The 26,976-nt window shown below is 53.3% G+C and overlaps 2 protein-coding genes across 9 annotated transcripts in view; one reads left to right on the plus strand and one right to left on the minus strand.

Moving 5' to 3' along the window:
* Window positions 1-23,491, plus strand: part of SBNO2 (strawberry notch homolog 2) — a 63,611-nt gene extending 40,120 nt beyond the window's left edge. For 7 of the 8 annotated variants that reach the window (XM_054805339.1, XM_054805338.1, XM_054805341.1 and 4 more), the window contains 27 exons: window positions 3,943-4,035; window positions 4,676-4,772; window positions 5,056-5,216; window positions 5,663-5,796; window positions 6,331-6,421; window positions 7,764-7,907; window positions 8,424-8,541; window positions 8,947-9,052; window positions 9,237-9,390; window positions 9,808-9,984; window positions 10,161-10,258; window positions 12,759-12,841; window positions 13,827-14,027; window positions 14,250-14,425; window positions 14,622-14,753; window positions 15,035-15,170; window positions 15,836-15,948; window positions 16,475-16,546; window positions 17,037-17,145; window positions 17,453-17,527; window positions 17,712-17,855; window positions 18,084-18,178; window positions 18,511-18,603; window positions 18,821-18,952; window positions 19,182-19,258; window positions 19,437-19,627; window positions 20,012-23,491. In XM_054805339.1, coding sequence (XP_054661314.1) covers window positions 3,943-4,035; window positions 4,676-4,772; window positions 5,056-5,216; window positions 5,663-5,796; window positions 6,331-6,421; window positions 7,764-7,907; window positions 8,424-8,541; window positions 8,947-9,052; window positions 9,237-9,390; window positions 9,808-9,984; window positions 10,161-10,258; window positions 12,759-12,841; window positions 13,827-14,027; window positions 14,250-14,425; window positions 14,622-14,753; window positions 15,035-15,170; window positions 15,836-15,948; window positions 16,475-16,546; window positions 17,037-17,145; window positions 17,453-17,527; window positions 17,712-17,855; window positions 18,084-18,178; window positions 18,511-18,603; window positions 18,821-18,952; window positions 19,182-19,258; window positions 19,437-19,627; window positions 20,012-20,655 — 3,846 coding nt within the window. In that variant the 3' untranslated portion in view covers window positions 20,656-23,491. The remainder of the gene's footprint in view (window positions 1-3,942; window positions 4,036-4,675; window positions 4,773-5,055; window positions 5,217-5,662; window positions 5,797-6,330; window positions 6,422-7,763; window positions 7,908-8,423; window positions 8,542-8,946; window positions 9,053-9,236; window positions 9,391-9,807; window positions 9,985-10,160; window positions 10,259-12,758; window positions 12,842-13,826; window positions 14,028-14,249; window positions 14,426-14,621; window positions 14,754-15,034; window positions 15,171-15,835; window positions 15,949-16,474; window positions 16,547-17,036; window positions 17,146-17,452; window positions 17,528-17,711; window positions 17,856-18,083; window positions 18,179-18,510; window positions 18,604-18,820; window positions 18,953-19,181; window positions 19,259-19,436; window positions 19,628-20,011) is intronic. The other variant, XM_054805344.1, reaches the window with a different exon arrangement.
* Window positions 23,492-24,567: 1,076 nt separating this feature from the next.
* Window positions 24,568-26,890, minus strand: GPX4 (glutathione peroxidase 4). The gene is made up of 7 exons (XM_054805369.1): window positions 26,764-26,890; window positions 26,334-26,428; window positions 25,986-26,130; window positions 25,724-25,875; window positions 25,552-25,576; window positions 25,112-25,171; window positions 24,568-24,850 (listed from the first exon to the last, which is right to left on the minus strand). The coding sequence occupies exons 1-7, from the start codon at window positions 26,827-26,829 to the stop codon at window positions 24,818-24,820; spliced, it is 576 nt and encodes a 191-aa protein (XP_054661344.1). The 5' UTR covers window positions 26,830-26,890; the 3' UTR covers window positions 24,568-24,817.
* Between the last annotated feature and the right edge of the window lie 86 nt (window positions 26,891-26,976).

The following is a 26,976-nucleotide window of genomic DNA, read 5'->3' on the forward strand; positions in this document are numbered from 1 at the left end:
ATAGTAGCCTAAATCACTATGGAAGTAGTTCTGTGGTGTCTTGTTTCTAAACGTGTGAACTCTGGTTGAGATACTCGATGCCTAAAAGAGCTTGTACGTTTGTGTCTGTGGAGTATACAGTAGAAAACTTACTGGGAAAAGCTGTTCAGAATCCAACGTAAAGAATGCAAGTGAGAAACAAATATGTGTCGTGTAACTGTGAGACTAACTCATCTGACTGTAGCAGAGCAGCGTCTCCTCCTTGCATGCTGTTCTTCACGTTCTCCCCTCGCCCCTGGTTGTCCTGCGGAGCACTTAGGTTCAGATAAGGCCAATTAACTCCTTGGAATTCCATTTATAAACTACTTCCTTTTGAAAAGAATCTCTAGCTGCTTTAAACGTTGTCTTATCTGTGCTGTCTGAATACAGAGGTGGCTGGGGGGGGGGTTGGTTGCTTTTTTGGGGAGTTTGACATTCCTTGAAGAGGTGTCAGTTAAGTACATCCTAGTCAGGAGATCTCAGTTTCGTTTTTGCATGGGAGGAGGTGACTCACAGGAAGGACACTAGGTAAATGGATTGTCAGATTGACTCGTGATTGGCAACTGCTTTATTACCTGAATTTCAAATATGCTTTTTTTGTTGTTGCTAAAGGAAGCAAACAAGTGATCTGTTGCAAAATCTTGAGGCAGTGCCAAAGAAAAGATTCCTTGCTGTAACATTCAGTACAGGACAGAGACTTTGCTGGTATCCTGCACCAGTATACAAGCAATTCAGATAATCTTTCCCTGTCCCTTCCCACATCATTACACCACCATCATTTTCCGTAAAATTGCAGGAATTTTGGCTTTTGAGTAGCCAGAGCAGTTACCAAGCTACAGTACAAAACTGGACGTTGGTCATGTTACTCCGTATGTAACCCAGGCGAATTCAGTCGGTTGTAGCTGTGCGGTCAGCTTTACCCAGAGCAATGGCCAGCCTCGTGCTGTGCTGTCAGGACAGAAGTGAATTTATTGAGACTGAATTTCAGTCTTGGAGATTCAGGCGGAGCGGAAACAGCAATCTCTAAACAGCTCTGATACGTCGGGCATCTCATGAGCAAAGCTGGATGCATCCTGCCTGTGAGACCCACGCGTAGATCCCAGGTACAAGAGCAGCCTTGGACCTTGTCATCTTTAAAAAAGAAAATAAGAAAGAACTGCCCTCTGTCGTGGAGCTGTTTGAAGACACGGTGTGAAAAGCCTGTATCCGTATTTTAGCTTTCCCCCTTCTTTCTGTCGGCTGTCCCTTGGCCTGGGGGAGTGGGTTTACAGGCAGAAGGACAGAGCAAAATTTGAGAAAACAGAGGCTGTGCAAGGCTGCACATTTCAAGTTCTCTAAGAAACCCTTATCTCAAGTACCCGGTGCGGCAGCTTTAGGTGGAGTGTTTGTGATTGGGGAGGAAATGGCTGGGCGCAGAGCTGCCTTCATCTGCCCTGTGCAGAGAGCTGTTATCCCTGAAGAAAGAAGATGTATATAATGTGTAGGCTCTGCTTATCATTTCAGGAATGGGCACGGAGGGAAGAGCTGCTACGCTGTTAAATATTTGCAGGAGTTAGCAGACGAACACACTTGCTTTGTTTGTAATGAAGTTGTGAAATATCTTTTTAAAATAGTTCATTGTGTTTTCTCACAACCATTTCATGAGTTTACAATGTTTTTAAGACTGGGGAAGCAAAGCCCTGCCTCTGAAGCCTGTAGCTAGAATTTTTGTGAGCTGCTGATGTAGTTTTTTTCTGACTCATTCTCAGCACTTTAAAAATGCGAGCACCCTTCTCCTAGCTCAATACATAGGGAATGAATTTATGCAGAGGGGAGCTGGCTTGTCAGCCAGATGTGACTGCTGCTTTTCTTGTGGAAGTCACGGCAAGATGGGGCAAAACAGAGAATAATGCAAAGAGGAAAAAAATGGAGTAAGACCGAGTCTTTGTGCAGTTGTCTGCGACTTCACTGAATGAAACGTTCTCATCTAGGCTTTGTATGCCTCTTCTGTTAATGTTTGTAGGTATGTAGCGTAGAGGAAGGAGAAAATCAAACTGGGAGGTGAGCGAGAGTAGAGAAAGGAAGGAATTGTACAAGTTCGATCTAGAGCAAGATGATGTATCACCCACGATAGCTCCTGGTCCCACCTGGATTGGCCCTCACAGCATGTTCTCGGCTCTGCAGTTAGTTTTTCAGTGCCCCAAACAACCAGGGTTTCTGGCTCTTCCTTTGCAATACCTGAGGTGAAATGCTGTGTGCCAAAGTCACGTTGCTGAATTGGGGTAGCAGGGATTTATACTTTGAAGATTGCATGATGCAAAACCAGACCTGCATCAGCTTTCTGCTGTGAGAGCTGAGAGAACCGTGTCCTGCTATTCCAGCAGATCTGGGCCTTTCTCTCGCCCAAGAAGAAACTTATACTGAGCTCAGATTTGTAGGTGGAGATGTTTCACCTGCTCTCCAGATTTGTTGGCACTGAAAATAGCTCTTCCGTCCAGCTTCCTTCTGGTAATTCTGACTCAGGCTTCCAGTAATGGAGGGTGTTTTTTTCTTTCTTTCTTTCTTTTTTTTTTTTTAAATTTAAAAAAAGGAAATAATCTGAGTGTTTATGCTTAAGAACTTCCCATCTTTCAGTTCTGCTGGTGGAGCATGGGTCTCTTTGTACATCTGGCACTCTTCACAGGCTATAAACTTGAAGTAGTGCTGCTTCTGAAGTTGCTGATTGCTTTGGATGCCATGAGCTGCTGGCTTGACCTCGCTCACTGTCGGGAAATTCCAGTGTGATTTTGTTTGCTTGGGGGCAGACAAAGGATCTCCTCGATTGTGCCTTCCCAGCTGGGAGTGTCTTGGGAGCTCTCCTGGCCGGCGGCGGTGCGGTGGGCTGGATGGTCCAAAGCCACCGTTAACTCTGAGACAGCAGTTGGTGCCTGAGAGACCCGGCAGCTCGTACGGCAGCCTGACCCCATTGTCACTGGCCTGGTGGGAGTCTTGGTGTGGTTTGAGCTCCTGGGCCTCATGGTTGGTCTCTGGAGCGGAGGTCCCCACCAGTGGAGGTCCTGCTGCTCTCTGCAGGGCGAGGTGAGCCTGCGGGGCAGCTGGAGGTGTGCAGGCTTTGGTGGTCTCAGGCAATCCTTGACCTCGGGACAGCTGATAATTGGTGCTGACCACAGGTTGCATTCTGGTGCAGTTATCTAATTACTTTGAACAGTGGTTTTAATGTTAGAAACAAAAATGCAAAATCGTGAAGTAAATGCCTGCCTCAAGGGCAGTTTGTAAGATGTAAAGTGTCAGTATTCTGATTTAATGCTCGGTCCTTTCCCAGCGATGGCTTTCAGTCGTAGTTTTGTTCAGTCTTTCCCATTCCTCCTGTTTGGATCTCCTTGGCTGTACTCCTGTCCCCCCATCTGGTCCCCAAAGTGATGCCAATTCTTTTCCATTAGCAAATCCACCCCAGAGTTCTCAGCTGGACTTGCCAGTTCAGAATAAGACACATGATCCCGCCCCGAGAATCTTATGCCCGAGATCTCATGTTTAAAGCAAAACGTGGCATTTTGGAATGACCTGTCTTGATGCTGTGTAGTTTGGCAGAAAGACTCCGGTCCCACAGCGTGGGAGGACATGCATCCCTGCAGGCTTTCATCACATGTGAGCACACATGCAAAATGTTCACGCTTCTTGCGGGAATGTATTTACCTTGGTCAGTTATTCCCTGTGTGTGTGTTGACAAAGGTGTGTATGGCATTTCCAAGATTTATTAGCTTCCAGAATTATTGCCCAGGGGTTTTCATTCTCAAACAGAAAGTATTAAAGTCCACCAACAACATCAGGGTGTAAGAGCTGAGTACAGAGCACAAGTATCTTTACTGTTGTTGTATTTTCGCACTTGTTGGGGTTGGAGGGCTGAGGGTTAAGTCTGCTTTCTCACCTGCACCCTTTCTGTTCCAGCCGTTCTCACCCAGCAGATTGTTCGCTGGCTTAAACAGTTCGAATGACCATGTTCCTGCTGTCCCCAACACCCCGCTCCTCATAAGCTACCAGGTGAGAACAACAGTCGGCGTCAGTAGGATCAGACACTTGGCTCTGAACGTGGTATCATCGCAGTGTGGAGGGAAGCAATCCTGACCGTTTTCTCTTCAAAGGGAGTGAGACAAAAAAATCAGGCAGATGCAAGTCACTGCCCTTTCCCAGGCCATCTTGTATTTCCCTTGGTGGAACCTCACTACATTAAAGAATGAGTTGGGCTTTCTTTACATTAAATGTGCACAGTCTGTAGGGCCTGCTCTTCCTGGAATTACATGACTTTGCTTTATGCTGCTGAGTACCACGCTGAGTTTAAAGCTGGTCTAGGTCTGTTACGCTGGGCCAGATTGGAGCACGGCTGTGCAGAGTTCATGCTAGCCCACAGCCCCTCTGGAAAGCAATGGAAACATCTTTCCCTAATTTGGCATGCGTTACACGTTGAAAGTAGCTCCTTGAGCCCATGCTGGGCCCCCGGGGTGGGCTCTTGCAGATGCTTTTCCTTGTGTTGCTGTAGTCTATAAATGAGATGAATGGTAGCAGGGTTGGTGAATTCGTGCTGGGATGGTTCAAACGGTAGCTTCTGGCACAGCATAGCACTGCGTATGTCCTTAGTTCAATGAGAACGTCAACATTTGGTCAATGCTGTGTTTCTTTCCAGTCTCAAACTCCTGCAGAGGAGGAGGATGAAGGTGAGGAGGAAGAAACAGAAGAGTTGGGACAAACGGAGACCTACGCAGAATATATACCTTCAAAGTGTGAGTGTCTTGCCATCGCGTGATTGTGGGAAGTTCTGTTAACTGTATTGTGGATCAACCCAAATAACTGCTCCCTTATTTTCCCACAAGCAGTTTATGGTGTTTGCTGTGGCACATCCCAAGCTTGTGATTTTCTAGAATAACTTTGCCAGTGTACTGATCCTTTGGTGGTGCTACGCTAATTTAACAGAACACTTTTCTGTTGCTTGCTTTTGGGGGAGGCATGACTCAGTTTTGGCAATCTGAAATTTCAGTAGTTACCTGTTTTCTGTGCTGTCATTAGCCAAGATTGGGAAGCACCACCCTGACCTCGTGGTTGAAACGAGCACTCTGTCCAGCGTCCCCCCACCCGACATCACCTACAGCCTCTCTCTGCCAAGCTCCGTTGCCGACAAAGGGTCCCTCTCTGCACTACAGTTGGAAGCAATCATTTATGCCTGCCAGGTATGTGGCTCTGCCTCACCCAGCCTGCATGTCTTATGCTAAAGGAAGCTGCTGTTTGTATGTTCAACTGTGTTTTAATGGCACCTGTAGTAGAGGTGACAAAACTTTGGAAGCTTTGGCGTATGGCATTTGAAATGCCTTTTGAAAGGATTATTTGAAGCGGGGGACTTCTGTGGGGTCTGTTTCCCAAAGAGGCAAACCCCTTGACTTTTGTTGCAGAGAGGAGTGCTTTTTATTTCTGGGTCCCGGGGGGCTATTCCATGAACCGCCTCTTGTGAGCTTGGCCATGACGCTTGACCACTCCTGCCATTGTTCATCTGCGCAGGAAATGCACTTGGATCGATGGGATACGTGAAAGGGTTAAGTGGTGCTTTTGTAAGCTCACATGAAAGCTGTTAGCAAAGGCAAACCAAGTTTAATTTCCAGCTCTGTTCTTGATTTTGCAGCAACATGAAGTTTTATTACCCAATGGGCAGCGAGCTGGGTTCCTCATTGGGGACGGTGCTGGAGTTGGAAAGGGCAGGACAGTTGCGGGCATCATCTTTGAAAATTATCTTAAAGGGAGGAAAAAAGCTCTGTGGTAAGTTGTTGGGTTTGGTTTTTTTTTTTTTTCCTTCTCTATTCCCGTAAGACCTTGGAGTTAGTTTGGATCTGGGAGTAAGGAATTCCTTAGTGCTGATGTTGGCTTTATAGTTGACTCATGCAGTGGCCTTGGGTAAGTCGTTTCCACCTCTTTCTGCCTGTGAAATGGGAATATTTCCCCTGCAGCGGAGATGGAGAATGAGTCATTATGAAATAGCAGATTATGTGCTACTTGGAGCGCAATGTCGAGCCTATCCCCGCTTGCTCTGAAGTTGGCGGAGGGGTGTTCATGGAGACTTTCCGGCTGCAGGCTCAAGCCCCTGGAGTGTGGGGTTTTACTGCAGAATACTCACGGCTTGTGTAAGTGGCAGACTGGAGTCTGCTGTAGGATCTTGCCTTGAGGTGTGTGGGCAGCTGGAAATGTGACAGTTTTGCACACCTACTGTGCTTTAGTCAGAGCTATTAATCACTGTGCTGTGCGTGCCCTGACTGTCTCCTTAGGAGATAACCAGACCCACGTCTTGCTTTGCAGGTTCAGCGTCTCCAATGATCTCAAGTATGATGCTGAGAGGGACCTGAAGGACATTGAAGCCTCCCACATTCCTGTGCATGCTCTGAATAAGGTGGGGAGAGAAGTTGTAATGGTGTCCTGGAAATTCAGCCTACAGTTGCAGTTAGATGGATCCACCTTAGCATGTACAGCAGCAGTGGCTTCTGCCTCCGCGTGGCTGGTGGCACAGACAGTAGCAGACAGCAAGCTGCTCGCTGTTCCCTTCTCTTGGTGTGCTCTTCCCACTTTGGACTCTTGCTATTTTTATACGCCGCAGAGCTGCGCTGTGAGCAAAGAGCTGTTTCCTGCAGGGAGTGAGAAGTGTCTTCAGGCAAGTGCAAAGTACAGCCGGCCTTGAACCTTTCTCGCCACTCCTGAAGAGCCCTGCAGAGGCAACAGCTCCTGTTAGAGGTGGCCGTGCTCCGCTCTTCTGGGCTAACGTTTCCCAGCACTGGTTTCATGGCACCTCTTTTCAGAGCACGCAAGGAAGGGAGCACGTATAAATGCACAGATCGGTGCCTGGCAGGGGGTTGCAGGCGCATGGTGCCGTGCCTGAGCATATGGGCATTTCCCATTTCTGAGCAAATCGGAGAATTTTCAGACTTTCTTCCAGTTATTCAGTGATGAGGATAAAGTATTTCTCAAAATACCACCAGCAGTTGTGTAGTGGCTGTTCACTGTGCTTTAGTTTCTTGTCCAGTGCGCCAGCCTTGTCAGCTTGTGTTTGCCACGCCGCTGGCCGGTCCGCTGGAACGCTCTCCTCTGGTTTTAATGGTGTCGAACAACCAGCTGTTACGAAGTCAATGGAAACCACGTGTGTTCGACACCTCTGAGTGTACTCTATTAAGAGACTGAAAGGGATCTTTGTTTTCAGACCAAACAGGCTTTAAATGGAACTTTCTTCAGAGGGAGCATGGGTTTTTTCCCCTGCCTTTTATTTCATTACAGGTGGGACCCAGGATGGTAAGATAGCAACATTCTCACCTGGTCAAAAAGAAAATTGTTTTCTAGAAGTAATTAAAACAGATGGGAGGGCTCAAAACAATTACATGTTCTAAACTGTTGCTTAAACAACTGAAGTGACTTCAGTTGGCCAGAAGACTGAAGTCCTAGCGTGGTCTCCACATTTCACTGCATGCATCCAGATGTGCTGACACATTGGCTAGGGGAACTCGTCCAGGCATTTAAAGTCCCTGTCATCACCACATCGCAGTGCCAAATAGAAGGGCTAGAGACGTCAGCTACCAAGTCTTTTGTCTGTTCCACTCTCAGCTTGGGTTTTGTTCTTGCAGGCAGGAGCATGTGTCCTGCACGGTCACAGCACAATTGGCGGTGTTGGTTGTGGGCAAAGAATGGGCGTGACATACTGGGGACAAGCATCGTGAGCACGTGGTCTTTGTTCTTCCTTTCTGCAGATTAAATACGGTGACACAACTACCTCAGAAGGAGTCCTCTTTGCCACTTATTCTGCACTGATTGGTGAAAGCCAGGCAGGCGGGCAGCACAGGACACGCTTAAAACAAATTTTGGACTGGTGCAGGGAAAATTTTGATGGAGTTGTATCCTTTTAAAAAAAAAAAAAAACCACAAACAACTGGAGAGAGAGAAGGATTGCATGCTTGTGATTGCACTGTACCAAGGAAGAGCTTGGGGCCATCTGAAGTCACCAGGAGCAGCTGTGTCGAGCAGCCTGGTGCCTTCGGTGGATATTTAAATGCTGTAAGCACGTGCGTCCCCCCACGCTCCTCTCTCTTCTCTGCAGGCTGCCAGAGTTAATGGGAGGAGGGGAGAAACGCAGCTGGGATTAACCTTTTGAGCATTCTTCTCCCTCAGCAATACAAGACAAGGCACACCTTAGAAGAGAAGGGAGAGGGAGGGGGAAATGACTTTGGGCTCTGAGGAGAAGAGGACTAGGCAAAACCAACAGATTTCATGCAGTGCAGGGAACAAGTCAGTCCTGTTGCTATTGGGACTGGTTGTTCAGTTGGTTGGAGGAGGCTGGGTTGTATTTTCTGTCTGCTCCCATCCTCGGGATGAAAATAGCTCCTTTGTCCTTAACTGACGTTCCCCTCCAGATTGTGTTTGATGAATGCCACAAAGCCAAAAACGCCAGCTCTACTAAAATGGGCAAAGCAGTGCTGGACCTTCAGAACAAACTGCCTCAAGCAAGGGTTGTTTATGCCAGTGCCACAGGTAAGCTGCTTTCGGCATTGCGCGAACAGTTGCCAGTCACCTCTGTGGTCTGCAGGATGCCCTTGAGATGTGAACACAACACTGAGAGTACGTGTTCGTGCAAGAAGAGGCAAATGGTACTGCGGTGCTAGAGCCTAGAGTGCTGAGATCTGCCCTGAGCCCTATCACTGCTGTTACTCGTGACTTTTTGGCAAGTCAGACTAATTTCTCTCCAGCTGAACTTGTTTCTGGCCAGCTCTTCAGCTGTATGAGGACTCTTCCCCGGTTAGTGTATGGAGGGCAATGTTTGGAAAGGTCCGTGGGTCTCCTAAGGCAAATGACTGTCCTCCTAAAAGTTCACTTTACTGGAGTCAAAACTATCCACAACTGCCATGGTTTTGCTGATAGTGAATTCTTTTCAAACAGGTGCCTCTGAGCCAAAAAACATGATTTACATGAGCCGCCTGGGGATCTGGGGGGAGGGCACCCCTTTCAGAGCGTTTGATGAGTTCCTGCACGCAATTGAAAAGAGGTAAGTCAGGTCCAGTGTCCCTTTTCATGTGGCTTACGTTTTGTGGCAGCCTTTGTATGGGAAATCGGTGCAATGCCTGAGGATGGTGTCTGAGGGCAGCTTGAGCCAGGAGAGGTGGTGGTTTCGTAGAGGCACGTCCCCGATGCTGCAGGGAAGGGGTTTCACAGCTCTCTTCCTCTCCCAGGGGCGTTGGTGCAATGGAGATCGTGGCGATGGACATGAAGGTCAGTGGAATGTACATTGCCAGGCAGCTGAGTTTCACTGGAGTCACCTTCAGAATCGAGGAGATCCCCCTGGATCAGCAGTACAAGATTGTCTACGACAAGGCAGCGAAACTGGTGAGCTGGTCCCGCTGCAGCAGGGAGACATGGTGTTTAATCGTGCCTTGAGCATGGCCACTCATTATGTGGGAGGGTTTGAGGACCCTAAACGTGGTGATGACCACAAATTTAGTTTGTTCCTAAGAAAGAAAAGGGGTACGCATGCTCAACTTACGTAAAAAAAAAAAAAAAAAATCATCTGAGACTTTTTTGCTGCTATTTAAAAGTTCCATATTTGCAAACCAGAGCTTGCAACGTCATGCTAATGCAGAAGGGAGAGAATGACCAGAGTGTTCATTCAGCCTAACACAGCCTCATAAATACTGATGTTGAATCAGATTATCAAGCCCCAGACAGTTCTAATAACCTCCTGCACAACAGTAATGAAAATGAAAACCAAGATATTAACTCAGCCTTTCTCGGTATTGTCTGCAGTGGGCAGAGGCCTTGATGGTGTTCCAGCAGGCAGCTGACTGGATCGGCTTGGAGTCTCGGAAATCCTTGTGGGGTCAGTTCTGGTCAGCTCACCAGCGCTTCTTCAAGTATCTCTGCATTGCTGCTAAAGTCCGACGACTTGTTGAGCTTGCCAAGGAAGAGCTGGCGAAGGATAAGGTACGGTACCCGAGCCTCGCCGCACTGGCAGCGGCCATCAGTCTTATGTTGCAAGTGATTTTTTGTTTGTGGTCTGCAACCAAAGAGTTAATTATTGTTTGGCTTGAGTTGAAAGCAATTTCAAACCTCTTTAAGGCTGAATTTCTCTCCAGATTAACCCTTGTGTTTCCCTGCAGTGTATCGTCATCGGCCTGCAGTCCACCGGGGAGGCTCGCACCAGAGAAGTCCTGGATGAGAACGATGGGCACCTAAATTGTTTTGTCTCTGCTGCAGAGTGAGTTAAAAATCCCTGTTTTTCTTCTGCTGGAGGATGCAGGGGAGCTGGAGGCGTGCTAGGGAAAGCCCTGCCCTGGGGCCATTTGTCATTCGCAGTTCTTGAAGCGCAGTTTCCTATCGCCTGGCCCATACTAGCTGTAAATAGAGAGGACGCTTAGCTGGGTCCTTGAGGCACTGCTGCTTCAGCAGGACTTCATGAGCTAGGTCCTGGATTTTGATGTTTTCTGTGGTCCAAACTTGCACGAGCAGCCTTGATCCAACTGTCTACACATGTAAAAGAATTGGCAGGTGTAGGAGGGCCAGAAACATGAGCTCAAGTGTTGTCTGTGTGGGTCTGACCCTGGAGAATGGGGCTGTTGACAATGAAGAAATGAGCAAGAGAAGCTCATGTAATGACAGAGGCTGGGATGATAATGTGAAGCGGCATTGCTGGAGCAACGAGAGGAAGGAGTGGTCCAAGGAGTTTAGATTTGCCAGTGTTGGCTTTCAGCATGCATATGAGGCAGGACCAGTGTCCTGGTCGTGTTGCCTTCGTTCTGAGCTAAAAGGAGAGTTGGTTGTGCCTGAAGCGAAGCCAGCAGCAGGACTCGTGCTACCCTTTCAGCAGAGAATGAGGGTTATTCTCCCCCTCGTATCTGCAGCTTTCAAAATACCAGCCCGTCCCGTGAACGTGGCTGTTCCTGCACGACGGGTGATGAAAACCTGGGAGAGACATTGGGTTGAGTTGCGATTCCTCTGTTCTGCTGGTGGCAGGGCTGTTACTGTTTTCTTTTGAAGTGACTTTTAATGCGGGTGAAAGCAATGAGAGATGCCAGAGATAGTATGTGTCCAGTTCGGGCAAAACTTTCCTCCCTTACTGGTGGAGGGGTTGTGTTGGTCTGTGGCACTGCTGTCTCCAGTCCATTCCTGAAAAACAAATACCAGTTTGGTGACAGTGCACGAGGCAAGTCCAACAACCGCTTGGATTGATTTGGTCTCTTGGGTTGGCTTCTGCATCGCAGAATTCAGAGGAATTGAGCCTAGAGGACTACGTGGTCCCTATGAGCCTTGCTCAGCTGGCGAAGGAGAAGGGTCTGTTAGTGATCTCGCATGCTGCTCGACTCTGTCCCCAGTTGGAGAGGCAAGAGCTCTTTGCTCAGCAGCACTGGCCAGATAACTGAGTGTCTCCTGGCATCTGCTGAGCCTCCAACTGCCGTGTCCTGGTTTTGTAGCACTGCAGGGGATTTCTTGAGAGGAGTATGCTGGGAAGAAGCAGTTGTTTAAAAGATGCTGAGAAATGGGGTTAAAAATAAACGGATTGTTCAGTAAGCGAATACCAGCCCAACCCTTTGTTCGCAGGGAAGACGAGGAATGCAAGTGTTGGGAAAATGAGCAAGGTCTCATGGCAGGGAGGCTTCAGGCCTGAGAGCAAGCTTTTGCATTTTGAGCCCAGGTCGCCCCAGCACATGGGACAAAAGGACAAAAGGGCTTTTTCTGGTGCCTGTAACTGCAATCACTTGACAGCCAGCACAGGGCTCTGCCCCTTCAGGGAGGGGTGCTGCCTGCCTCCTTCAGCCCCTCACACCAAGGGCCCTAGAGCTCCCTCCCTGCATCCCAAGACTCCCTTTTTCTCACACGGGCGAGTTGTCATGTCCATACCTCTCACTGTTGCTTTCAACGTTTGTTTTGTTGGTTTGGTTTTTTTTTTTTCAACCAGAGCTCATTCAGCACTGCCTTCTCATTGCTCTGGGGGTTCATCCCCACCCACCACGATCAGCATTTAAGCATTTGCTCTTTTGTTTGCAGAACAGCCCACAGAAACATTTTTTTAATTTCTGCCTCTTCTGATTGTTTCCATTCACCTGAAAGCACTACGTATCTGTGTGTTGTCACTTTTCTCTGTTCCGTGGGCAGGCGGGCCCATGTCCAGTTAATGGAGGACTTGGTGGAGCACATCTTTTGGACAGCCGGACAGTGGTCTCTGCTGTCAGAGCATGGAGAGGGGCTGGGACACTGGGACTTGCTGGATTTTTCAGTAGTGATGTAACAGCTTCCCAGTATAGTGTTTCCCATTTAAAACTCTCTCTTAGTTGCTATATAAAGGTCTTGCGACGTTGGCATGCCATGTGGTCTGTTGCAGCGTCTCCCTGGAACGGCCCCATTCCCTCTGCCAGCAGGGAGGCCACGGCAGAGAGCGTTTTTCCTGGCATCACGGCGCTTTGCATCCCTCAGCACGCCCGTTTCACGGCTGAGGATCTGCTGGCGCAGCCCACGCTCCCACGGCTGACTTCTGTGTCTCCCAGCAGAACGCTTTGGTGAAACACGCTTGGCGTGAGTTGCCACTGTTCTGCAGAGCCACGCCATAGCAGTGGCTGGCTGATCACGCGCTCGTAGTTGTGGTGCAGGATTTACCCCTCTTTCATGAAATGTAGTGCTGTCTCAAATACACATTGCTACATGATAACCGGCAGATGTTCCTATTCCTGGTAGCTAGAATAAATTTTGCATCTTACTTTCAGAGGCGTCTTTCTATCACTAATTCAGAAGCACTTTCCTTCAACCAAAAGAAAGAGAGAAAAAGGAACTGGCATTAAAAGAAAACGTAAGAGCACACTCCACTGCCCAGCATCTGACCTCCTGCCTTGCTGCTTCACCCCAGCCCACTCAGCTTTTTCTTTTCCTTTTTCCCTTTTCCCTACTTCACGCTTTTTGCTACTCTGCCCTGGTTTCAGTTTGCCCTCCTGCACATCTCCCATCACTCTTTCTCATCTGGAGGATGGCAGCTCTGGGTCACTCACCCTTTCCTCTCTCTAACCCACTTCCCTGTCACGACGTAGGTCCTGCCCCTGCCACTTGCCCAGTAGCTGTGCCCCTCTCCCTCGGCCGTTTCCTTGCCTAGGCTGGTGGGTAGATCGCACAAGAGTCCTGGCTGCATGTCTGAAGCCCTCCTGCAGCAAGGGGGGGTTCTCCACTGCTGCTTCTAGCATGGGGGGAAAAAAAAATAAATCACTTCCCTGCCAAATTATTGGCTGCAGCTGCAGGTAAGAAGAGTTTTGGGATTTCTCCTCCAGTGGGAGGTGGGAAAAGGGGACAGCAGCACTCGCAGGTTCCGGAGATTATCCTGGCTGCAGGAGCAGCCTCTGCAAGCTGGTTTGTGAACCCCCTCATGTAGCAGGGGCATGTCTTGCTTTACTTGGAAGTAAACAACATCCCGAACCACTGGCACCTTCCCGTGTCCTGCACATTCCTCTGGAGGCAGTCACACCTGCGGACTCCTTCCCCTGAGGAGCTAACACTGCTTAGAGCTGGCTGTGTGTTCGTCCTGACGCGTGCAACTAGCTGCAGCCCTGATAAAGATTGCCTTGTTCTTCCTTTCTCTCTCTTCCTTTCCCTTTCTCTCTCCCTCCCTTCCTAACTGCCCCCACCCTGCAAAGAGGCTCTGTCTTTCCAAAATCAGCCTTTCATTTGGGGAAATCTCAGCTATTTTGTGATTTTTTTTCCTCCTCTTTCTGAGCTGGCACTTGCTGTTCTGCATTGATGCACGGGGCTGGGGAGTCTCCCTTGACGCCGCTCGCTCTCCCTTGCAGGGAAGCCAAGGGGCCGCTGTGCCAAGGCTCCGAAGATGATGTATGACCCTGCGGCCGTGATCAAGATCAGCGACGACAGCAGCACTGACTCCGACATGGGGCTCGACAGTGACTTCAACTCCTCTCCGGAGTCCGTGTTTGAGACAGACGACGTCATCTTCGTTGAGCACACCTACAACGGCTTCACAGCTGAGGACAGAAGTAAGCAGAGCAGCAGCATGGGGTTAGCTCCTTCCTTCTTTCCCTACCAAGACAAGGAAGCACAGAGGGAATTCACTCAACCTCAGCAGCATTTATTGCAAGTCACGCTGTCTTTGCCTGCTCGTCAGACAGTGCCCCCAGAAGCCCTTTGGGACAACTCTTTTTCCCCTCGCTGATGGGCAATTACCAGGTAACTCTAAACCTTTGCATTTTACATTCCAGGTAATTTTCACATGCTGCCTTCCCAGAGAGAGATGCATGGCCTGCGAGAACTAGAACATGTGGAAAAGATGAAGCAGGATCTCCTAGCAAAAGTAAAAGCACTGGGCAAAGAGCTACCTCTCAATACCTTGGATGAACTGATCAATCACTTTGGGGGCCCGGAGCATGTGGCTGAGGTACTCCTCACGATCAGGACTATATGTCGGTGGCACTGGGAGACAGGACAAGGGGCTAGCAAAGGGAGGTTCTGCTGGAAGAGGGTTTCCTCTCCTTCCTCGCAGTTTGAAAAAGCTGTTGAAAATTGACTTTCTAAGCTGACTTGCTGCGCCATGCAGTTCTCTCCCCTCTGCTAACAGCCTCTCTCATGTGCAGATGACGGGGCGGAAGGGCCGGGTGGTTTGCAGACCAGACGGCTGCGTCATGTTCGAGTCCCGTGCAGAGCAAGGCCTCTCTATAGACCACGTCAACCTGAAGGAGAAGGAGCGGTTTATGAAAGGGGAAAAGGTAAGTCAGTTCGAGCTAAGGAAACCTCCAGACATCTGCACAGGAGCAAGTACACTGGGAGGGGAAGGAAAGGGAGCGTGCCTTTGCATGCTTGTGCCTTGTCAACCTGAGGCCGACACAGCTCTGCCGCTTTCTGTGTCCGTCCAACCTGCTGGAAGGTGACAAGGAGCCCATGGCCCTTCATGGGCTGGGAAGTTGTGCTTCGGGCTGTTTCTTGAAGCAGTTTTGCAGATGTCCAGGCACCTCACTCCCCTTTCTCACTTGTTGTCTCTCTCCCTTAGCTTGTAGCAATAATCTCTGAGGCCTCCAGCTCCGGTATCTCTCTCCAAGCAGACAGACGGGTGAAAAACCAGAAGCGCCGGGTCCACATGACACTGGAATTGCCCTGGAGTGCAGACCGGGCTATACAGCAGTTTGGTGAGGACTGAGTGTTCCTGGTCACTGCCTCCTTCCCCTGAGTGTGGTTCAGACCGTGACGCCTGGGGCAGCCCTGGGAAGGAAAGGCGCACGTGGCCGCCCGAGCCAGGCTTCTGCTGCCACTGGGGCAGGGCTATTTGGCTTTCTGAGATAGAGCAGCTTACAGAGCACAGTGCTCCTGGGTTTTGCCAGGATGGAAATGCAGACACAAAGCAGTGGTGACTGATTTATCTTGTGGGGAAGGTTTGTGTTGACTGCAGGAGTGATTACAGAGTGGGAAGGGGAACTCTCCTGTACCCGTGAGCAGAGTGCGTCCTCCTGAAACATGCCGGGGGTGCCTGGGGATCTCTGTTCCACCTTGGGGAGGCTCTGGAGGATGGGGAGGAACAGTTCCTCAATACACATGAGCACAAAAGCAATAATGCGCATCCTAGCTCAAACTGAGGAGGGTCAGGGCTATAAACTCAGCTCTGCCAAGGTCTCTGCAGCGTCAGAGTGACGTATGCTGTGACTGTGCCTCTGTCCTTTCCCCCCAAACAGAGATCTCCTTTGAAAACCAGCCATGACATAGAAAGTTGTTTTGGCTCTCTCACCTCTTGCTCAGCTTCCCTTCCAGTACCAGACAGGCTGTTCAACCTCTCCTTTCACTTCTCACGTCCCTGTAGGTCGAACGCACCGATCAAACCAGGTTTCTGCTCCGGAGTATGTCTTCCTTATCTCTGAGCTGGCAGGGGAGAGGAGGTTTGCATCCATCGTGGCAAAACGGCTGGAGAGCCTAGTAAGTGCCCTGCGGCAAAGAGATTAATGTGTCAGTTCGGTTCTGTCTGAAGAGCTTCCATTCCGGGGTTCCCACTGGCGTGGCGGTGTAACTGGTATGGGGGATTGCATCACCCCTGACTGAAGGCATTGCAGTTGTGGAGCTTTGGATGCTTTCAGCATCCTGGGATTTGGGAAAGGAAGTGAAGAAGAATACGTAACCAAGGCATCAGGAGGAATTTCGGGGAAGCGGAACCCAATTCCACATGCTGGAATTCCCCCACTGTTACAGGAGCATAAATTCATCTGTTTCCAGAAAGCTGATGAAATAATTAATGGAATAATTAATTTGCCTCTGTTTCATTTTTTTTTTTTCATTTCTGATAAATCCCCAAATACTTTGGTAAAGTCTCCGTATTCCAGAGGAACACTGCCTCCCCACAACACGTTCTTATCCTGGCCTCTTCCAAGACATGACTGCGGCCATCCTTCTCTGGTGTTTTGCAACAGCTAAAAGTAAGAACTTTTTGCTTGGTCTGCCTTCCTAGGGTGCCTTAACTCATGGAGACCGCCGGGCCACTGAATCCCGAGACCTCAGCAAGTACAACTTTGAGAATAAGGTAACTTGCGGCTGCTCTCAGGGTAGCTCAGCCGAGGAGGGGTGGAAATGGTTAGGCAGTTAGCAATTGCCTTCCGTGGGAGCCAGGAAGATCGTTGCTGGCATCTGCAGGCAGGATCTGGCCTAGCACCCCACTCCCCGCCTGCATTCCTCCTGTACAGTGTACAGAACTGAGTTAAAATTGGCGTCGTGCATCTGAGCACCATGCCGGCAAGAGGCTTGTGCTCCACGGGGGAGCCAGGAAGGGCGCTGGGGCCTCTGCCCTGCCGGGAGCTGGCACCGGGGTGCAGACGTGCGGGTTGCTGCACTCTGATCCCCTGGGACAGAGGCGGCCCCTGACACATGGCTTCCTCCTCGGCACGGCCACCAGGTCAGTGGCCTTCCTGGGGGTGATGGCTTTCTCCCCAGCGCCAGCAGAAGTGTTGTGACACGCTCAGTCCTGGCTGCCAGCGTGGGTTCGTCCCGTGCGTGACTCCTGTCTCCTTTCACAGTACGGGGCTAAAGCACTAGACAGAGTCCTGTCCACAATCCTCAACCAGACGGAGAACAGAGTTCCTGTGCCCAAGAGCTACGACCGAGGGGAGGCTGCCTTTTTCCATGGTAAGAACGTTACCAGCTCTGGGGTTTCTGCTGTGTCTCGCTGGCCGGGTTGGTCTCGGGTTTGGGATGCCTGAAGAACTGAGCAGAAGGTCGGAGGGAGGGAACGGTACCACCGGCTTAGCAGCCCACTAGTGAGTGGGGCGGTTGGCCACCCAGATACACGTCACCCTGCCAGGCTTGCGGGGAAAAGAGTCTGGGAGAGACTTAGCTGCAAAATACCAGGCACCGCTGGAGGGGAAGCAGCCCTGTGGGACTGCTGAGGGGAGGCTTAACCCCAAAATGTACAAGCCGTCTTCTGCCATTCCAGAAATGAAGCAAGGTCTCATCTCTGTGGGGATATGCTGCAATCAGATGAAGTATGGCACTGTCTCAGTGGAGAAAGGTACGTGTCAAGCTTTCCCTGCCCAATGTAGGGGAGAAATGAAAGAAAGAACCCTTGGGCTGCTCTCTTGTGCATTAGTGCTGCGCTGCCGTTGGGAAGGGACATTGGGTGGCTCTCTTGGGAGCGTGCTGGTGGGTTCCATGCCCAGCTGCGCCGTGTTCCCTGACCTGCCATGCTCTTGCAGACTGCTCCATCACCAAGTTCCTGAACCGCATCCTGGGTCTGGAGGTGGACAAGCAGAACATGCTCTTCCAGTATTTTTCTGACACCTTTGATTATCTGATTGAAAAGGACAAGAAGGAGGGCAAATACGACATGGGCATCCTAGGTACGAGAAAGAGGGGTGGCCAGATCTCTCCTTCCTGCACCCCAGAGGTTCCCTGTTCCTCCCTGGGCTGACTGACAACTGTTCCAGCCTGTGCCGTTGCCACGGCCATCTTGGGCACCATGGTGTCCCCACACAGCACAGATCCCGAGACTCCTGCAGGGAGGGGAGGTGTTATGGGAAGGTGGATCTTACAACTAGCATGTGTTTTGGTCTTTCCTCCTGCTATAGATTTAGCGCCAGGAGTGGATGAGATCTATGAGGAGAGCAAGGAGGTCTTCCTGACCCCTGGGCACCCGCAGGATGGGCAGGTCGTGTTTTATAAGGTAGGCAGCCTGCACAGCTTTCTCTGCAGTCAAGTCTTCTCCAGAGCTTCCCAGTCTGGGGCTGTGAGCCGCTGGGTCCCTGCCCTGTGGCTTTGTGTCACGTTTGTGTCACATCTGCCTTGGCTGTGAGCAGGTTACCAATGCTGGGAGTTACACAGAGGAGGAGCCTTGCCCTGCTGCGGGGCTTGGGGCTGCCGTACCCGGAGGGCGCTCCGGCAGTGCCTGTGTCTGGGCTGCAGAAGTTTGTGTGAGGGTGTGATTTGTGAGACAGACACTGATGCACTTGTCCTGCCCCCCGAAGTTACGGAATCCCTCTGTTTGTCCCTGTTTAGATCAGTGTTGACAGAGGCTTGAAGTGGGAGGAAGCTTATGAGAAGTCACTCGAACTGACAGGATCCTTCGATGGGTTCTACCTCTCCTACAAGGTAGGTTCCTGGGCTCTGCCAAGGTGGCACCCCAGCTCAGAGGGGGACTCCAGCAGGAGAAGGTCCGCTGTGGCTGTAAGAGGTCTGTGTCTGACCTCTGGCTGGGGGCTGGGAGATGCCTCCAAGAACCTCCACCCTGGAAGAAAGGGGGTTAGGTTAGAGAAATATGGGCTTGGGGGGAGAAGCTGTGACTGTAACATCAGCTCTACCCCAACAGACGCGAGGCTCCAAACATACCTGTCTGCTGGCAGAGCAGAGCCGCGGGAAGAACTTCATCCTCTACAAGCCAAATATTGGGAAGCAAAGCCAGCCCGAGAGCCTGGACAGTCTGCAGAAGAAGTACCGGCGGGTAGGTGGAAGCTGCAGCCCTCCAGTGCAGGGAGAGGGAAAAGCCTCTTTCTCTGGGCAGGCTTTGGAGGACATTTACTGTAACCCCTTTGCAACTCCTCATGGCCCCATTGTGGGTTGGGCAGAGCTGGTGGTAGCGTCCAGGTGTCCTGGCTCCCAGCCCTGGGTTTCAAGTCTCTGCTGCATGCCGGGCAGTGGAAGATCTCTACCGCTGTCTGTTTCTTCTGCAGGTGCTGCCTGTGGAGGCCAAGGAGCACTGGGAGAACAGTTACCGCTTCTCCTTGGAGAATTGTAACCACGCCACCTGGTAAGGCATCTGCAGCCCCAACCTGTCCTGCCCTCCCTAGGGCAGAGCAGGTGCTGGGGAGAGGGTCCCTGGCTGTGGCCGTGAGGAAGGGTCCCGCCAAGGGGCTGCAGGTGGGGGAACCTGCTCTGCTGGGGGGGCCTGTGCTGATTCGGGTGGGTTTCTCCTGTTTGGACTGCAGGAACAGGAGCTGCAAGCTGACCCAGCAGGGGAAGGAGTGCTTCCAGGGCATGCGCCTGCGTCACTACTACATGCTGTGTGGGGCCCTGCTGCGGGTCTGGAGCAAGATTGCCAGCATCATGGCAGACATCACCAACACCAGCTACCTGCAGATCGTCCGCCTCAAGACCAAGGAGAAGAAGAAACAAGTCGGTGGGTGAAATGCTGGGAAGGGGAGCAGGGCATTTTAGGAGAAGGAAAGAAGGACTCCAGCTGCCCAGTGCCAAAATTCCCTTCCCAAACAGGGCCGTGTCCTGGCCTGGAAGCACCCACTGTTGAGGTGACTCCATGGGAAGGACGGGAGCGGGGGCTACCCTGGCGTGTGTTCAGGCATGGGCAGAGGGTGAGCGCCAGGCCTGAGCTGCCTTCGCTCTGGGTGCAGCCCTGTCCCCCTGCTCTGCAGCCGGGCCGAGAGGCAAAGCAGGCTGGGAGTGCGCTTGACAAACGGCCCCCAGTGCTGCTGCCCATCCCTCTGTCCCCACAGTGCCCCGTCCCTGCCCAAAGTGTTGTGGGTACTGATGCACGTTCCTCCCCTAGGGATAAAGATCCCCGAGAGCTGTGTCCATAAGGTGCGGGAGGAGCTGAAGCAGATGCATGAGAACGTGGAGCTGAAGCAGATGCATGAGAACGTGAAGCGAAAGCAGAACCAGCTCCTCCAGGCCCAGGAGCAGAGCCTGCAGTTCTCCCTGCCGCACATCCTGCCGCAGCCTCTGGACCAGACGCAGACGGGGCCCAGGATCTCCCTGTCCAGGCACTCCCAGCACCCAGACGAGATCCTGGACTTGACCTACAGCCCTCCCAGCAACAGCATTCTCAACACGATGAACCCAGAGCCTGGTGCGTTGTGCTTCCCCTCAGAACCCGTTCTGCAGCCACACCAGCAGCACGGATTACCCGTTTGCTTCAGCCACCTTTCTGCCTTCAAGAGCCCGGCCCCTGTCCTAGAGGGGAACGTGCCTTTGAGCTCCTCGCTGCATGACCCCCTGCCTCTGCCTCACCTGGGCCCCTTGCAGGCAATGCAGCAGCAGCAGGAAGATTTTGTCCAACAGGATGGGAATATCAACTTTAGAGAGATCCTGGAGGACATGCTGAGGAGGCTTAATGGGACCCCCCAGGAGAACATGCTCCCCCCGGAGCGTCAGAGCGTGATCCAGTTCAGCGGCTCTTTCCCAGACTTCTGAAAGCCAGCTGGGCACACCTGGCGATGCTCGGCCGCTCTGGATCCATGTCCTTCGGTGCAGAGGTGAGAGCTGGGGAGCCCCGGCTTTTCTGCTGGTTTGGACTGACCCTTTTCTGGTTTTGAGGGAAGAAAAGAAACCCTATAGTTCCTTAAAGCAAAGTTTATTTATATATAATATACAGTCAGGCATGTATAGATTTGTATATAACATGCGCTTGGGGGGAGTCGAGTGCTGCCAAGTTCAGCTGATCTGGACTCATGGTCTCTGCTGTGTTCGAGTCCTGCTCAAAGGTCAGTGCCCGTGTAGGACTGAGGAGAGATGCTCCCTCCTCTGTGCCCGTCCCCCTGCAGACTACTGAGTTTCCGAGCTGGGCCGTGCCTTTCCCAGCCCTCCGGCCCAGAGCTCTGCGGCCGCTGCCCCCCGAGCAGGGCAGGGACACGTCTGGTCTCCAAAAGGACCTGGCGACCAGAGTGCTGGTCCCTTACTGATGGGTGAGAGCCCCATGTCCCCAAGACAGGACTGTATCTGCAACGGCTGCCCCAGCCGTGCTGTAGGCCTTGAGGCTGATCTGGAGGGCTGGCTCGGAAGACAGGGGCGAAGGGAAGGGAATGCTGTCCCAGAGGAGTCGGGAGCTGTGGAGCTCATGTGTCCCTCTGGGCAGGGCTGAGCGAGTGTAGCTGAGAGGAGCAAAACTGACTGTGCCTGCTCTGCCCTTCCCGGGAAGGGACACCAACACCTCTGAGGCTGCCTGAGCTCTGTGGGAAAGGGCAGGAGCTGGCTGCACCCATGCCTTGTTTGTTGGTATGGTGGCAGAGCTTGTGAGTTTGGCAGAGCTCGGCCCCACTGGGACCACGGGGGGGATTCCCCAGAGCAGAAGGGCCACATGTCCCATCAGCCTGTCCTGCACTTTAGCCTCGCCGGGTCGCTGTGACTGGCCATGCTTTGTCTGACTTCCTGCTATCACTGGTGTCCTGTCACTGGGCTGTCTCACCGGTCCTGCTCTGTACGGCTTGTCCTTGGCTGGGCCATGGACGTTGGCCTGGGTGCCTGGACCTGGGCACCCCAGCCCTGCCCACTGCTGACCCTGGCGAGAGCTGCTCCTGTGCCCCGGAAGGGAAGAGTGCCCTGGTGAGCACCTGCAGTATCGCTGCTCACGCTGCAAATTCAGCCTCCGATACCAAAGAGCAAAGGTCTGCTTTGCACAGCACTGCCCCAGACAACCTGCTGCCCTCAGCCAGGAGCAGCTAGGCGAGCTGCTGTCTCCCCAGGCAGCCTCCAGCCACCTCTGCCACCATCCCTGTTCCTGCAGTATCTCACCTCGGCAGGTCCCGGGGAAACCGTCTTTTGTTTTCTCTCTTTAATCTAAGGAGTCTGGCAGGAAGCTGCCTGCTGGCAGGAATGTTCCAGGCCTGGCAGCTCCTCTGCGAGCCTCCCCTCCGCTGTGTTTTTCTCTGCCTTGAGTCATCGAGGTATTTCCTAGAAGCAGCACCAGGATTTTTCAGAGGCAGTACTCAGACCTTCCTTGGCTGGCCTTGGCCCTTCCTCGGGGAGGACCTGGGGAAGGGGGGCCCAGCCAGGAGACACCTCTGCTGGGGTCCCCCATGCCCTGACAGGTCAGTCTCAAGGCACCTGGTGGAGTCCTCTCCTCCAGGCAGGGAGCGTGGACCCCCCTCGTGTCCCCCCCTCCCCGGGCTCAGGGCCGGGCCAAGTGCCCTGTTTGCTGTTGGGAGGCGCTTTGGGTCAGCGTCCGCAGTGTTCGTGCTCCTGCTGAGATAGGAGCTGCCTTCCCCAGCGCATTAAGGCCGTGGACCTGCCCTGCAGAGTGCACGAGTGGGCTTAGTTCTGAGGTTGCTCTGGTCCCTGCCCTTTGTTTTGGAGGGGGGGCTTGTCCTTAAACCCCCCCTGCCCAGCTGGCATCTGCCGCCCGCCCGCCCGCCCAGAGTCAGCCCTGCAGCCGGGGCCGCTCGGGGCTGCATTTTACTGCATTCAAGGAAACCTCCTTACCTCAAAGTTAGCACCAAAGATGGGGACCCCCCGCCCCGGGGCCCCGCTGCTGCCCTGAGACGTTTGTGCTTTTCCTGCAGCTTTGCTCGCGGCAGCCACGCTCGCCTCTTGCCCCGGGGATCGCTGCTCTCCTGGGGTGCCACGACAGCCTGTTCCTTGTCCTGAACGGAGCAAGGCTCTCCCCCAGCCCCTCCTCTATTTAAAATACGTCCCAGTCCACACCACTCGTGGAGAGGCCCTAGCTTTGCCCGTGTCCTGGTTCGTTTGCCCGGTGCTCGCTGAATTCTCAGCGAGGAGAGAAAAGGATGCCGGGAAAACCCATTTCAGAGAGGCTTAAACTCAGGAATAGCGAGGAGGAGTTCTCCCGCAAGGCACCCTCTGCCAGCCACTGCTCTGCTGTCACCCGGAGCTGTACCTGGTGGCTTTGACCTTGATTTTAAAATATATGCAATTCTCCCTCCCTGATCTCTGGAGAGACAGAGAGCACCTTCGAGGAAGCCCTTCCCTGCCCCGATCCTGTGTTTTTGTCAGGGTTAATAATATGTAACAGTATCTTTTAACTAAATTATTATGCAGTTGTCCTACTGATTGTATGTATTTTTAAATGAGTCCCTTTTTTCTTCCCTTACACCTTTTTGTTAGCACTTTTTAATCCGCTTGTTGTTTGCCTTTGTTTTTCTATGTGTATTTATAATTAATTAAGATGTATATATGTAAAGAGATTTTTTTAGAATATGTGCCTTTGACTAATAATTCCTGAATTTTCTACTTGCCTCAGAAGGATAATTTTTCATTCTGCTCAGTAAAAATGGAAAGGAAGCCACGTACGCGATTTCTGTAAGTCCTAGCTTTGTCTGTCCATCTGTCCAGAGGTGTAGACCGGCCCCAGGATCCCCTTTGGGACTCTGATCAGGATAGGGAACCCAAGGGCCAGGGTTTATCTCCTTTGTCACCGGCTCGGTGGCTGTCCTGAGCCACCCCCTTCTCCCTGGATGAGCCAGGCAGGGGCTGTGCGGAGGAGGATCCTCCCTGGAGCCAGCCTGGATGCTGGCCTTCAGCGAGGCTGCTCCTTCCCCGCTTCGCTGGGGAAAACACAGATAAAGGAGCCGCTGTTCAGGCATGTTCTGCCAGCACCAGACGTCACTGCTTTGTCACTTGTGGCTGCCGCGGCGCAGGGACATCTCGCCCAGGCACTGCTGGCCCCGCGGGAGGTGGGATGGCGGTTGGGGGCTGCGGATGTTAAGGGGACACCCAGACGCTGGGGAAAAAGAGGTGAAGCGGTGCTCCTGCACAGCAAATCACCTGAAAAACACGAGCTCTCCCTGCCCACGGGAGATGCTGGCCCTCTGTGGGTTTGGCCAGACAAGGCTGTGCTTCTGCAAGTACCAACAAGCTGCAGCCGCGTCTTCCCAAGGATGGATGTGCCCATGGTCCTGCTAAGTGAAGTATTTCACCGTGTCCCAGCACGACTTGGTTTTGTTTTGCAGTAATGGTTTACGCCACCACTGGAACAGGCCCCTTTGCTGCCCTGCCAGGGCCAGGGGCGGGTATCAGGGTCAAGGGTGCTGCCGAACGCCTGGGCTTGGCCTGTAATCTGTCAGCCTTCAGCTGCGTTTGGAGAAAAACAACCTCATTGCCTCAGTGGGGCAGGCGCCTGTTGGTTTTAGGAGCCCAGGAGGGGACACACACCCCTTCCCCCTGCTCCGGCTGTTCCTGCGTGACCCCTCGCTGTGCGGCCGGCCCAGGATTTGTGCAATTCCCCCCTCAGCACTAATGAGGATTATCCTGCCAGGCTCAGGAGTTGCATAAAGCTCTTGGCTCCCCTGTAAAGCTCTGGGTTCTCACCAGAGCAGCGCAGCCAATCTGGCGCCCTCCACCCCGCCATTCCACACACCCAGACACAACTGGTCATTTCTAACGTGTTTATTGCAAGGGGACACCAGATCCTGCTTTACGTCCATAGGAAAGGGCTGCCCAGCAGCGGCCGCCAGCCCCGTGAAGCCTTCCTCCAGCAGGTGCACGCCAGATCTTCAGGTCTGCCTCACCAGCAAGCTGGCTTGAAGACAGACCATCATGGGGCTGGATAAGAAGACTCCACCGGCAGCAAGAGGGGCCGGTGCTGGGGTGAAGGGACAGCACAGGGGTGAGATGAGCAGATCTACAGGTAGGCAGGCAGGTCCTTCTCAATCACCTGTGAGAAAGAAGGGAGCACTGTGCTATGCGACCATCGTTGCCCTGAAAACATGCCCGAAGCACCCTCCCTCCCACCCCAGAGGGACAGACTACTCATAACCACCCTGTGCTGGGCACCCCCTCTCCCTGGTGCCACAGTCACCCCCCAGCGCACAGGGCTGCCTTTCCTTCCCCAGCAGAAGGGGGAAGGGAACAGAGACGTGGCAGCAGAACCTGCCCCAGAGCAGCACTCGGCCCCGGTACTGCTATGTTCACTTACGTAGGGATCCTCCATCGGACTGTACCTCTTCACCACTTGCCCCTCCCGGTTAATAAGGAACTGTGGAAGTGAAGCAGCACCCGGGTGAGCAAGTCCAGCTGCAATAGGGGCTCTGCAGCCCCGTGACAGCAGCAGAGCAGCTTGCGGTGGGGTTGGCCTGCAGCAGATCCGACCTGCAGAGCCGTAGCCCCTGGCAGAGCCGTAGCCCCTCAGCTGGTTACTGCTCTCCAGGACAGGGCTCAAGGTATCTGGGCTCCAGGCACAGGGACAGTGCAGGAGCCCCCTGGAACCCTCCCACCCCGACACCCAGGCTAACCACACAGGGTGAGGCCTGTGCGTGAGGATCCCCCCTCCCTGCAACACCTCCAGGGCTCCCCACAGCCCCCCAGAGAGTGAGGGTACAATCCAGGCAAATCTGGGAGGAGGCAGCTGCATCCTACCTTAGTGAAGTTCCATTTTATTGCGCTAGGAGAGAGAAAAAAAAACAGGAGTGAGATTTTGGCTGAAAAACCCCTTCCTCTTGCTGCAGCCAGGCCAGCTGCTCAGATGGAGAAAGGCCCCTTCCCTCCCTGCTGGGGGGGCTTTCTGCAGCCCCCCCCTTCCCACACTCACTTGCCCAGGGTGCCTCTTCCCTTGGGCTGGTCCTTCATCCACTTCCAGAGCGGGTGGGCATCGTCCCCGTTGACGTCGATCTTACTGTACATATCAAACTTCACACCATAGTTTTCGGCAAATGCCTTAATCTGAGCGTTGTCCCCGGGCTCCTGCGGCAGCGAAAGGGGCTCTGTGAGCGTCCAGGGACGTGCAGGGAGCCCACCCAGCCGGGGGCTGTCCTTGTGCTCCCCGGGGGTCCTCGCCTTGCTCCCCCACCTACCTGTTTTCCAAACTGGTTGCAGGGAAAGCCCAGGATGCGTAAACCCCTCTCAGCGTATCGGGCGTGCAAGTCAACAAGCTGAGTGTAGTTTACAGCGGTTTTTCCTCATTTTGAGGCCACGTTGGTGATGATGCAGACGTAGCCCCTGGAAAGGGAGCCGAATCAGCAGCCGTTCCCTGGGCGGGAGCGGGGCGAGGTGGAAGGTGCCCGTAAACAAGCTGCTCTCCCGGGTTACGCAATGGATTGTCCCACTGCGGCTTAGTCACGGCCGGGCGCAGTCCCGAGGCCCTCCGGGCAGCGTTCCTCCCCCTCCCCAGGGCCGAGCGGCGCCCGGCCCTTCCCTCCTACCGGTACTTCTCCAGGGACACGTCGTTGCCGTCGATATCTCGGGCGTGGAAGTCATAGATGGCCTTGGCCGAGCGCCAGTCCTCCGCCTGGGCACACTGCGGGGGCGCCGGGGGACGCCGTCAGCGCCGGCCGCCACCCCCCGAGTCACCCTCTGGCCGGGGGAGCCCCGCACCGACCGGCCCCGCACCGGTACCTCGGGGCCTCCGACCCTCCCCACACACCGGGGCCGGCGGCTTCGCGCCCTTCGCATCCCCGAGCGACCCGCGGGGGGGGCTCGTCCGCTCCCCACCGGGCCTCAGCCCCCGTCGCCCACCCTGAGCGCCCCATGGCCGCAGCGGCAGCCCGGCAGAGCCCCGGCCCGCAGCCCCGCCACCGCCCCGGCCTCGTCCCAGTAGACCGCGGGCGGTGCGGACCCGCCGGCCGCTCTCACCATGCTCCGCACCGGGCCCCGCGCTGCTGCCGCCGCCCCGCACAGCAGCGCCCGACCCCATCCCATGGCGCCCTGGCCCCTCAGCCAATCGGCGGCTAGGACGCCCGGAGGCACCGCTCCTTTCGGCCGCGCAGCCAGTCAGCGCGCACATAGGCGTGTCCGACGGATGATGGACGGGAAGCTGACCAATGGAAGGGCAAGATAGGCGGGGTG

This window comes from Grus americana, chromosome 28, assembly GCF_028858705.1.
Source record: "Grus americana isolate bGruAme1 chromosome 28, bGruAme1.mat, whole genome shotgun sequence".
In the NCBI taxonomy this organism is placed as follows: Eukaryota; Metazoa; Chordata; class Aves; order Gruiformes; family Gruidae; genus Grus; species Grus americana.